Source organism: Sesamum indicum, linkage group LG7 (assembly GCF_000512975.1).
Source record: "Sesamum indicum cultivar Zhongzhi No. 13 linkage group LG7, S_indicum_v1.0, whole genome shotgun sequence".
Lineage (NCBI taxonomy): Eukaryota > Viridiplantae > Streptophyta > Magnoliopsida > Lamiales > Pedaliaceae > Sesamum > Sesamum indicum.
The window spans coordinates 7,767,926-7,780,742 of NC_026151.1; the positions used below are offsets into that span (position 1 = coordinate 7,767,926).

General features: G+C 36.5%; 3 protein-coding genes across 3 annotated transcripts in view; all 3 read left to right on the forward strand.

The window, feature by feature from the left end:
* Positions 819 to 4,881, forward strand: LOC110012296. Its single transcript, XM_020695271.1, has 9 exons — positions 819 to 976; positions 1,416 to 1,542; positions 1,863 to 2,048; positions 2,184 to 3,047; positions 3,188 to 3,376; positions 3,455 to 3,583; positions 3,733 to 3,870; positions 4,401 to 4,559; positions 4,656 to 4,881. Exons 1-9 carry the CDS (start codon positions 916 to 918, stop codon positions 4,879 to 4,881), a joined length of 2,079 nt encoding a protein of 692 aa, XP_020550930.1. The 5' UTR covers positions 819 to 915.
* On the forward strand, positions 3,461 to 6,532 carry LOC105166557 (uncharacterized protein At4g18490). Its single transcript, XM_020695543.1, has 8 exons — positions 3,461 to 3,583; positions 3,733 to 3,870; positions 4,401 to 4,559; positions 4,656 to 5,014; positions 5,103 to 5,142; positions 5,244 to 5,420; positions 5,650 to 5,941; positions 6,108 to 6,532. Exons 4-7 carry the CDS (start codon positions 4,899 to 4,901, stop codon positions 5,785 to 5,787), a joined length of 471 nt encoding a protein of 156 aa, XP_020551202.1. The 5' UTR covers positions 3,461 to 3,583; positions 3,733 to 3,870; positions 4,401 to 4,559; positions 4,656 to 4,898; the 3' UTR covers positions 5,788 to 5,941; positions 6,108 to 6,532.
* Positions 7,974 to 12,817, forward strand: part of LOC105166645 (nuclear pore complex protein NUP1) — a gene marked incomplete in the record, with an annotated part of 9,796 nt that continues 4,952 nt past the window's right edge. The window contains 5 exon segments of the mRNA XM_020695520.1: positions 7,974 to 8,364; positions 9,080 to 9,126; positions 11,763 to 11,878; positions 12,470 to 12,668; positions 12,804 to 12,817. Coding sequence (XP_020551179.1) covers positions 8,070 to 8,364; positions 9,080 to 9,126; positions 11,763 to 11,878; positions 12,470 to 12,668; positions 12,804 to 12,817 — 671 coding nt within the window.

A 12,817-nucleotide genomic window follows, 5' to 3' on the forward strand; every position in this document is an offset into this window, starting at 1 on the left:
GAGCTGATTGGATGTGGTTGATTTTCTTATCTTGCAGTAGTTTTTTATTTCCTGCCATTACAGAATCCTCTGTTTTACTTGGTAATTGGACAGATGATTTTCCACACGATTTCTGGAATATAATGAGTTGAATGAAGGAGAATTGAGAATTTTCTCTGCTGCTTCCTCATCTTGGAAGCAGTTTGTAGTGCCAGTGTCTATGAGACTATGGACCTTTTGATGAGTGCTCACTATGGGATAACTATTTGTCTATTTGGCTAAGGCTTCAAGAGTTGATTCCTCTTTACTGCTTGGTAGCAAGCAAGTAAACGACTCGGGAATTCTGTTAACTGTTTAAACTACTTATTACATTTCTTCCCTAAGCTCTAGGATTAGACCATCAAGTTTGCAAAACCAAAGTATAGGGAATAAATCCAGACTGATCAGTAGAAGCCTTGAACATGGAGTTTGGGGAAGGTAACATGAACTAGAGGTGAGGTTCATGGTGAGTGCTTACACTCCCTTTTTTAGTCACTACTGGGACTTTCCTTAAAGTGAGAAGATCCAATTTTGTCTTTAATCTCTGCTCCATCGCTCCTCTTTTGATTACGTGTGAAGCAACATCGGTGTTGTCCATTTTGGGGCTTTTATAACTGCTTCAGATTCAAGGGTTTATTGAGATTTCAAACTGGAGTGTATCATGTCAGAAATAGTGAATCATTTGTGCGAGAACTGAATGCACTTTATCATATTGTTTATAACTTTTTGGCAGATCAATCCTGAACATTTTTGCTGTATAAACTACATGACCTCCAATCTGATGGATTTCTGTGACTTCTTCAAGTTCTGAGACTTTTCATTGTCCTGTTGTATTTCAATTTCAAACGGAATGCTTGTTTCTTGCTAAACAAAAAGCATCAGCAACTGCAGACTGAGATGGCAGAGTCTCAGAAGAAAGATTCTTCTGTCAGTTTGAAGGAGAAAAATTCCTTGCTAGGTATTATCATCTGTACTTGTTTATTATATTTTATTGAAAGTATAAGTATTTTTCTGCTGATTGCTCAGTCAGACAGTTGGTACATCAAATCTATTGTTGGTTTTGTTTCAGAGAGGAAAAAAAGTAGAGGTCTCTTTCCTTTCCAAATCTTAGTAAGTAACGTTAGATGAGATGGAACTGATAGAGAGCACATAAAAGCCACTTTCAGCCTCAGATGGCATGCGAATTTATTTGGAAAATTAGAAATTGAAGCTAAATAAGGATGAACTAAAATCCTAACTGCAAAATGCCTTGTGGTGACTTCTGACATGGAACCCGGGGAACCCTATATATATCCTTATACCATTTATTTCATTGCTGCTAGTATATGTTTGCTGTAAATATTATTTCAACGTCGTCTGAGATAAACCCGTTCTGTTCCTCGTTATGCTTAACGCAGATCTGGACATTGGAAAGGACTTCCTTAGTTCGTGGAAATCAATGTCAATAGCACAGGGGGATGAAATGGATTTTGACCTTACGCCAGTTACCAAGGGCAATAAAAAATCATTTGACTTTGACAAAGCGTAAGGTTTACGAAATGCATTAGCTTCTTTCATGAGCTCATTGATTTGGGAGGTAGTTTGATGTTTTTGGAGCTTTAATAATTTTCGTGGAAGCTATTATGGTTTTGCTGTGTTTAGTTGGTGTCTAGGCTTTGAGGGCTAAATTTCCTGGAGTATTGCTTTGCTCCTTCATCTTGTTAAATTGTGTATTTCCCGAATATCTCTGACTTTGTCCTCCTGTTGAAGTTAGTCATAACTAATAGTTGCAAAAATACGATGTGCTTTGCATCTGAAGAAAGTCACTACTCTTAGGCCTAACGAAATTGCTATCAAAACTTCAGGGATATGGATTTTAATTTGGACGGTGATTTTGGAAAGATACCATCTTTCAATATGGATATCACAGATCTGGATATCTCCCCGCCACTTAAAAAAGATGGAAAATCCAAGGAGAAGCCTGAAGAATCATCCGCCGGAAAGTATAAAGGAAAGAATGATCGTTTTGCTTTTGCATTTGATTTTGATGAGTGAGTGTGCAAAAGCTGATACTCCTTCAAATTTCTTTTATTGTATGGATGTGTTTCATGCTCCATTTTGTTGAGGTCATCCTATAATAAGCTTACCTGCACTAACAGTGGGACTCACCTCTTGCCCGGGTCTAGGTTGGAAACTTTCAGTTTTGAGTCAAGCTTAACAAAAGAAGAGCCAAAAGCTCAGAAAGACAAAAATAACAGAGGCAGTTCCCCGAATGGAAGTGGGTGTCAAGATAAGGAAGGTTCTATGCACATGAATCTACTTGAAAATGTGAACAACTTAGAAGATAGGCCCGTGAAGCCATCTTCACCAGGGACCAAGATTACTTTTGACATGGATAGTCTAGTTGGAGGAACAACAGATCTTGAATCGACAAGGGAAATTTGCCTTCCAAATTTGGCAATGGATGATGCTGTTACTGCAGAACAGGCATCTGCTTTTGAGGAAGCTACATCTGATAAAACAAAAAGCCTTCTAGAGACAACAATTGCTTCCAAGGAGCTACCAAAAATCAGTCCATCTGAAAAATTGATTTCCCCAGAGCCAGTTGATCTTCAAGCTTCTACTGGGAATGATGTCATGCAGGATTTGTCATCTGCCTATCTCTCCAAGAATGAGCCAGGTGGAGGTAATTCATCAGACGTGATTGATTTCATGGATACAAAGGCAACTGGCTCAAGTGGAGAAAAAGAAAAAAATACTGATGAGCGATCAATTGCTGGTTCAACTAGTAATTACAAACATAGAATGTCTGATAACTCAGAACTCCTCCAGACTTTTGCAATCTCAGAGAAGGATGATGGTGCAAAGAGTCTGGTTTTGGTTGAAGATCATGTGAGAGGCAATAGAGAAAGAACAGAACCAGGTCAAGCTAATTCACTTTTTGCAAATTCTTGTACCACTAATGCTGTACCAGGGATATCCTGTGACACACCATCTGGAAGGGAGAAACGGGAACCTGCTTCAGAGATCTGCAAGTTACCCTTGGTCAGGTCCGATTAAGTAAACTGAAAATTTCTACTAGCAACGGGTGCTTTTATGAAAATGAATTTCAGTTTTTTGGCAATGGTAATCTTGAACTCCTGAAAGTTAACCTGTAGTGTTTGATTACTATTTACTATACATAGTGCAGTCAACCAGCTGATCTCTCTGGGAAAGATGCAGAGAAGAGAAGTGAACCCCTTGTTACCTGCTCAAGATACTTTTCTCAGTCAGAGAAAACTGAATATACCGTGCTGAAGGCGTCGACCCAGACAACGTTTTCCTCATTAAGTAGTAAAAAGAAGATGGGTCTCAGTCTACCTAGTCTAGTTCAAGGAAGGTAATCTGCCATGTTAATAATTCAAAGTAACTCCGTGAAGTGTTCAGTCTCGGATAATTTTGTCTTGTCTGTTAACAGGGACTGGGATAATAATCAGAGTGATGGAAAACTAGTTTCCCTTCCACTGCAACATTCTAAACCACCATTGAGGAGGGAACTTTCCCAGGTACAAAGTCAGGAGAGCTGCGAGGGTCCAAAGACTTGTTGGTAAGGCTCAACCCAGATTCAAATTTATGTTCAATTAAAGTTTATATTTTCTTTCAGTGATAAACTGAATAGGAATGTGGATGTTGAGAATGATAAGAAGTATAATTTTTGTAATCCGACAACGATGCCTTTGGTTTTACATTGTGCAGTGATGTGCCTGGCGTTATTGGGTTGCAGATTGGGAAAAAATTAAATGATTCTTCTACTTCGGAAAGCAAGGATATGATAAAAACAAAATCTGCTATGAGGCAAAGAGAAACAAGTCCAGAAAATCTAGATACTCTGAGGTCAGTTATTCTCTTTGGGACAATCTACTATAGACTTTTGAGCTTTCACTGAATAACAGATAATGACTCCCAGAAATCAAATTCAAGTCACATCATCTGAACTGATTTTCTATTGTCAATATACATCATCTGAACTTATTGTCGTTTCATTCATCATCATACTTTCAGAAATCAAATTCAAAGTCACACATTCTCAAGCTGTATACATGATTCTTTATTGTAGCATAATCTTGTTTCTCAAGAGGTACTAACAAAGTGTTACCTATACACCTACTTTGCACTAGAAACGTGTTGATACTAAGATTCCAGAAATTTCATTTGATATCTTCTTAGTATTCATTTTTAACTGATTTTCTATTGTCAATACACATCATCTGAACTTATTGTCGTTTCAGTCATCATCATACTTTGTTATATGATTTTAAACCTAGATGCAGTACCAGCAACATAAGATTGTTTTGCTGAAATCTAACAATTTATGAAGAATGTGACTTTAATTGGTAACTTTGCTCTTGTGCTGCCTTTCCCAGTTCAAGCATGGAGGTCAACAAAAAAGCAGCACAAAGTAGTGGCAATGCTGCTTCTTTGGTATCTATTCCAACTATAAAGAAAACTGCGGATGAACAGAAGCTTTCTTCAATTGATAATAGTAAGAAGACCATTAATCAACATGGACTGAAACTTTCAGGGTAAGTTAATCTTCAAATCTTCATGATTCTAGATATGGTTTAGATGGAGGATTATATTCATTGATGAAGGTCATCTTTTGAATATTGGACTTTCAGTTTAAACCTTGATTCTACAAAGTTCCCAATCCAGAGAGATACCAAATCAGTAGGAAATATTAGTCGCAACAGGGTTTTGGCCCATTTTCCGAACTTGCGGAATCAATCAGCTGGTATCCTATCTATGAAGCGAAAAACAATGGGAGTAACGTCATCTCTCTTTCCCATAATGTTCAGTTTTGCCAATGAGCTTGAGATCTTTAGCAACGGCATAATAAATCAATAAAGATATCCAACTAAATTATGCATAATATAGACTTGTATATTTCCCATGACATTTTCCTGCAACAGGAGGATACTGCAGGTATTATTGCCTTACATCCATCTAAACGTCTTTCCCAATCACCAAATTCAATCAGGTTGATGTTAATCCATTCCTTTCATAACTTATACAAATGTCACTTTCTGGATTTTATTCTAGTGAATGATTATTTGTGGAATCTGCAGAAAATTTGTGGAAGCATCAGCAAAGGTTCTTGACAAAAAGGTATGTGTTCATTAGTCAAGGTGTCAATTTAGGGAGCGTCGATTAAAAAGTAGATATCCTTATAGATAAACATTATGGAATATTGTTTTTTCAACTAATAGGTATCCAACCACAATAACATGGAAGGTGCCGGCATCAAAAGTTCAATTAGCAATTGCCAAATCTCTACCTCTCATATTCCCCATGACGTGAAGATTAAAGGATTTGAGATGCCATTCTCGATTGAAAATGGTAGCAACATTAACAAGGCTGAAGCTTATGGCAAGGAACTTGATGATGTAAGAATTGATTCTCTTTCTCTAGCTTGCTGGTTTTGTAGAAGTTGGAAAACATTTGTGATGTATTTCATTTTGTCTTTTAATCCTGCATGCCAGTTACTCAATTACTTAAAGAGCGTTTTACCGCAACTGGTTCACTCACCTTAACTAAAATAAATTATACTCTAGGACCTTCCTGACACTAATGCAAGAGCAGGATGCATGATTGATGTACTTTTTCTTTTTGCAGCTTTGCAACATGCTAAGGGAGAAACACGACGAGGCGAAAGAAATATTGGTTCGAGCTGTTGTGAACAGCAATAAGCTGCTGTTACTCAACAATCCCCTTTCTGAGGAGAAAATATCCTTCAAACCTTCTACCGTGTAGCTTTTATGGATTCAATTTTCATAATACATGACAATACACATTGTTTGAACCTTCACTGCCGAAGACATTCATGCAGCTCAGGATGTTTTTGCCAGATTAACGCTGAACAGCAAATGAAATCACATCAGCCACGGCAATTATTTTCCATATGAAGGTAGCGCCTCTTCCCCCCCTCTACAGTCTACACACACATAAACACGCATGCGGATGCGCTTGCAAAAATGTGCATCTTTATTGGATGCCTAGTGAAATCTTTGATATGCGAACATTTACATCAAACTGATCTAAATTTGCAACTTAACACAAAGTATGACTTTCAGGTGAACCTGCTAGCAGCCTTTGGATCCATGATCTGAGGAAACTCGGTCTACTTTCCAGCTTCTTTCAAGCATTTGAGCATCTTCAACATGGTACTACTCATTAGATTTGTTTTCTAATTGGAGAGCAGCCATCCTTTCTATTCCACGCTTTGGAATTTCAGATTCTATAACCAACCAAATAAACGAAAAAAGGAATTTCAGGAAGAGGCAAAGTGATAATCTAGCCAATTAGACACGGGAATATTCAGCCGTAACGTGTATAAGATATAACAAGTTCATTTTGTATATAATCCCGATATTGACCAAAAGACAACTGTGTTTTTTTAGTACAGACTCGGCGAATGAAACTCGAACGTGAGGTTCATCTCGGAACTAACCATTGGGGGTGGCCCTTGGGACTTGATGTTGATTGGGACACATGCTTACACACTACTTAATTTCATTAGACGAGATCTTAATTTCTCAATTCCAAGAACGCATAAAACAGTTTTGGTATTTAGTACCATATTATGAATCCCTATTTGTAGGTAACCAAAAGGAAAATTTATATCCGAATCTGGTGGGGTTAGATCAAAATTAATTGTATAATAAATAAAATATATTTATAGTATGATTGATGTACAATTAAAAAAAAATGATAAGTGTATCAATTAAATATGATTAACTGATTCTGCTAAACTTGATTTGGGGTAATTATTTTCCGTAAGCAAATAATTAGTCAAGACTTTGTTGACTCAATAAGTATAAATCATTTTATTTTATTTTATTTTCTTGACTTAATGACTGTGATAGGAAACCCCATGCTCAAAACCATTCATTGCCAACAATTTTGGAATAAAAAAAATGAAAAAATAGCGGAGAGCTCCATTATAAAATCTTTTATGAAGTCATTCGGTTCCAAACAGATCATGTCATACATACTCTGGTAGTGCTATGAAATGGGACATTTTTATTGCCAACATGTCATTCAAGACCATTAACCCATATTTAATGATCATCATCATATACGTAAAAACAACGTGTTGTAGCCATGCATGACCTAATATTTAATGCTTGCATGCAAAACATTTATAAGAAATTACATTTTACTGATTTGAATTATCCTTATAACTCGTCTTAGTTATAAATAATCAACCACCTTATTACATTCTAAATGAATATGAGTAAAGCAAACATAATTGATAGCCTTTAACATAATCGTGTTTTTTGTCAAGTTTGGGAATCACGTTCATATCGACGTCGTCTAAGATAACGTGGTTTCGATTGCATATTACTACCATTTCAACCACTATTCTTACAGTCATAGATTCCTTAACTCGGCAACGGATGATCCAGTTTTAAATACAACTTTCCTAATAATTCACTCACCTCTCCAATCTCATGTCGTAGCACCAATTCCCAACTTCTTTTTGAAAAATTAAAATTAATATGATCTTATAATTTTATTTTTAAAAAATTATCAAATTCATTTCGATAGCCTGTTAATTGTAAAAAAAAAAATAAAACATTTAAAAAAATTGTAAGCTAATGAATGCACCCTTTAAATGAAATATTTATCTTAATTATATTACTCTCTTATAAAAATATAATATAATAATAATTTCTATGATTTTAAGATTAATTTTAAATAAGTCAAATATACAGACGGCCCGTAAGTATTTATTTGCAATCGTTTATCAATTTATTATTGAAATAAGTTGAAAAGAGTATTTTTAATTAAATATTTATTATTATTGTTATTTAATTTATAACATTTTCTCACAATAAGACAAAATCTTTTTTAATTGTTGAAATAATAATTGAACTGTATTCACTATTCAGTGCGGAATTTTTATTTTTTGTAATTTGATAATTAGGAAGCCAAAGCTTTTCTGCGTTCAGTGCGGCAGTGTCTTAAATAAAACCCTAATATTTGCCTAGCCTTCTTTTCCCTCTCCACTCTAAGCAAACTGTCGGAATCAAATGGCGACGGCGGAAGACGGCGGAGTAACCGCCAAAACCACCAACGCAAACACCTCCTCCTACGGTGGAGGAGGAGCAGGAGCAGGAGGAAAGTTCCGTAGAAAGCCCTTCCGCAAACCTACGACGCCGTACGATCGCCCCCACACCGCCCTCCGAGGAAGCGACAACAACGGCGGCTGGTTGACGAAGTTGGTGGTGGACCCCGCCTCTAAGCTAATCTCCTATGGGGCACACCGCTTATTCTCCTCCGTCTTCCGGAAACGCCTCCCTCCACCGCCTCCACCCAGGGCATCAGGTTATTTGCTGTCTTTAAATGGAAATTTCCTGTTTGTGGTCATATTCCGCTGTGGTTTCGGTTGTAATTTTTCATTAAAGCTTCAAGTTTGCATTCTGTGCGCCGTTTTATGTTCAAAGTAATCGGTGTTGGAAACCTTGTTTGGGTTTTGGATAGTTGTTGATCTTATGATGCATTCGCAAGTAATATAATTTCTTTCACTAATATTTTGTTGTTTCTTATGTTAGTTAGGTCTATTTCATTTTCTCAAAATTTATTTTGGGATTAGATATGTTTGTGTTTTCGAGACTGAGTTTCATGGTATCGCAAATTTTGTTGTGCAATTGCAAGTGTATTGCTCGATCTTCTGTTGATTCAACTTGTTCATTTATTGCCTTTATAGTTATTTGTACATGCAATCTTAAAGGTCAATTTATTTGAAGCTTATCCGCCGTACTTGTGTCTTTTCGGAGGAGAGGTCGGGATCATTTTAACTTTTCCATTTATCTTGTATTTGGTAGGCATTTAATTAGTAAGGTAATATTTCACGAATCTTCGGCTATTATGGTGAACTTTAGTGGTTCCTGTAGCTTCCATAATACATTTCATGCTACAGTGGCACTTTTCTTGATGAACAGTAGATACTTTGAGCCAGGATATTCTACAAGGGCTATGATGCAATTAACCTATTCTCTGGGATATTTTGCTGATGATGTATACCATCTGATGTAAACAGAGTTGAACCAGGGCTTGACTGCTGGACTTCAAGAGGCAGTTCCTAACGTAAGTCTAAGTAAATGTTCTTATTTTTTGGATTCTCAAGCTTCGTTATACTTGGCATGTGGTACCTTTCTCATAGTCATTATGTTATAAAATTCTTGTTACGATATGATTTGAGCTATGTTATTAAGAACAAAGAGGAGGGCCCAGTGGATTCTATAGCATATGAGTTTGATTAAAGCTATACCTTGTTGCTATTTCTTGGTAGAAGCTAATAAGTTAGAAGGAAAATTTGACATATGCTTATATTTTGGTTTGGAGAATTTGTTTATGTGCCAATGCTGACTCAAAGCAACTAATATGGAAAACGCCTCGGTTGAAGCCTTGGGAGTGATTTTGCGAATGGTGGAACAGACAGAAGTTACATTCCAGGAATGAAGGGTGGAACTATTTAAAGTAGAATGTGCACGTGTATGGACTTGTTTAATTATGATACACACATTCATACACGTGTTGCATACATGGGGTTTTTCTATCAGCTGTTGTTTGGTTCTAATGATTCCTTGAAGTTTGAGCACACGTCAGCTCTGCTGTCATACTTCTCTAGGAGAATTTTGTTTATATTTATCACGTGTTGCTTCCTGCTTGTTGTTTCTGATTTGCCACTTGGAGTGATGTATTCAGGATGCATTACAGATTTCCTCATCTGTCATTTTCGATTTTAATAGTCTTTGGTGGTATATTCTTATGGGATTTGGGTTGATTTTGTTAGGGGCTATACCTGCTTGGGGGCTATCGTTTGACATGTTCGTTGTAATAACAAATATAGATATATGAGCGATTCTTCTTCGGTTGTTACTTCTTCGTGTTCCTTCTTTCCCCCCTTATTAGGTAGCTGTGTGGAAGTTTGATGCCACTCTGTCTTTAATACGGATAGGGCATGCTTCAATGTCCATTTTCTGGTTTTCCCATTTATGCGAATATTGATTTGGTGGGCGTCTATCGGATTTTGCATAGTCATAGTTAAGTTATCGCAATATTTTAAAATGTGCTCTATGGGGTGTGACCAGTGCCCAGAGCCCAGAGGTGTTCTTAAAATGCCCATGGGCCATTGGTTGCAGCTAGCCTCTAGGGATATACGATATAGTAAGGTTGTACTCCCTAAGTGCCATTTGGGTTTATGGCCAGTCATTTAAAATTCAAAATATGCTTGTCCGAAGTTGATTTGGTCCATTTTGGGTTTGGGGGTAGAAGATATGGCGTAACACTAATTTGGTATTAATAACAAGCCTATATTTAATTAAATTACCGACCTAAAGGAATTAACTTATGGCTATTGAATGGAAGTGTCAAAGACCAGAAGACATTCTCACGCTAGTCAATATAGATTGCAAACCCTTGATTAATTCCGTTCAGTATGAAACAAGTTTCATGCTTCCTCAAGGACTTTATAGCAATCTATATGTCCAGTCCAACCTCAAGGCCAGTATTGTTATCATACTCATTGAACTTATTTATCCAAAGACATTCAAATAAATTTAGTGGTTTTACTCCCTTTTCTTGTCCAAATAAAGTCAAGTTATGTTTTATTTATGAGGAATATCCATTATACTTCTAATGGTTTTGCTATTATGTTGTAATCATGATTGAAAATATTTATGTTATTTATGTCCGCTCCATCTTAATTTTTCCTATAAAAATTTAAAATTTTGAAATATCTATTTACTATTACAGTTTTTAGAATTTAAACTTTAATGTATGAAATTTCAAAATTCATGGGGCCTATGCCCTGCCCCCAGAACCATTGGACGTGTCACCTCGTCTCTTTGCTTTTGAAGCAGTTATTGTGAATTCATTCTTTTTGTGAATTTAAATTGTGCAACTGTTAGGTTCTTATGGAATTAAATGCGTAAACCACTCATCTATATCTGTAACATGTAGCATAGAGATTGAATACATTGCTGAGAGGGGATATACATGTTAAGTATCTATTTTTGGGGTACCCTTAGGGACGCTTGAACAGGAAGATGAAGTACATGTCTTGTATCCAGTTGCATACAATCATATCCATACGCCCGTGTGAGAAATTGAGTGGATAGTGAAGAGGCTAACTTCCTTATAATTTAAACTTTAACTTTGAAAAGTTATATATTCTGGTTTAGCATTCAGAAGATGGTCACTCTTTATGTGGAAGAGTTTAGGAAACATTTGAAAGGTTGTGTGAACAAGATCAAATGGAAACAGATTTAGTAAAAAGGAGAATATGCTCATTACAGAAAATATGGAAAGAAACCATAAATTAAAATGGGTAGCCCTCTGATCCCTAATGGCCTGTCAACCAAACATGTTCCGTATGATTCTGATGACACACTTTTTTCATAGATGGAAGCCTGTATAAAAATTCTCATTGTCTGTATAAGTTTCCATGGAAAACACTGTAATCCGGAGAGAAAGCATATTTTACTATCTCTTGTTCTTGCTTCTTCTACTATCCTGATTATCCATTCTGCTTCAAATATGCAATTGTGTTTGGAAATTATACTTTCAGATGTTAATTTAATTCATTCTACGCACGTGTCTGTGTAAATTATGCGGCTTAGTGGAGTAAATTTCTACAGTCTCTATATTTAGTTGGATCTGTTCTGGTCCTTATTTTTTCAAGATTGATTAACTTTCATGCTTCCTTTCAATCGTTGAAGAATCAAAGTGGTGAACAAGAGCCTGCAGGAGGTGAATGCAGCCAGCAAATAAATAGTTCTACCAGCAACGGGATCTCCGATCTTGAGCAATTGCTGAAACAAAATACCTTCACCAGGTAAGTTTCTGAAAAAACATCTTCTCAGCGATGAACATGCGTCTCCATCCCATATGGTTAATGTATTTTCGTGGTTTAACCTGCTGAGATGCTTGTTAGAAGATTGCGTCTGTGCTTATAGTTTTTGGCATACCCAGAATTTGGCTTTGGACTTGTTGCATGCAGTTTGTCTGACTTCTGAATGCTTTTTTTCTTCTTCTGTCTGTGTCGTGGTTTCTCTTTTTGGCTTTTGTTCCCAGCTCCTGCAGATGTCTCGAAGTTACTAATGATTTGGCTAATACTTACCCTTATATATTTACTTTGCATTTGTATACGTTTTTTGTGTATCCGCTGCAAGATGTCTGACATAACTTCAAATCTCCAACTTTCAGTATCTTTCGATTGTAACTCTTTAAATTATACTCCAGCAGTCAGAGCTAATGACAGTATAACTTAATATTATACTATGGATTCTAGACATCCCACCTTTGGGCAGTGAAGTTAATTCTAGGAGTCAAGTTCTTAGTGAATGCTGTAGATGCTAAGTTTATCTCTTTGTTTGAATATTTACACTGGTTATAAAATTGATGTAGTCAACCTTTGTTTGTGCAGGTCTGAGATTGACCATTTGACAGAATTATTGCAATCGCGGGCAGGAGAAGCCCCTCTTAGGGATGCGGGAAAAAGTAATGTAGAGACAACTTCAGATTTTGGAGGGCACCAACAAATTGCCATTAGTCCTTCGGAGGAAAACAGAAATGAGGGGGTCAAATCTCATGGAGTTATGCCAACTCCTGTTTCTAATTCAAAAGTAAGATTACTGTGTTACACATTTGTTCACAGGCACATTCACAGTTCTGTCACTATTATGTCTTGTATTATTGTTATAGTGTAGTATCTTTGTATTCCAAAGTAGCAATCAGTTTGACAGAGCAGATATCTTCAGGTCCTTGAGGATGA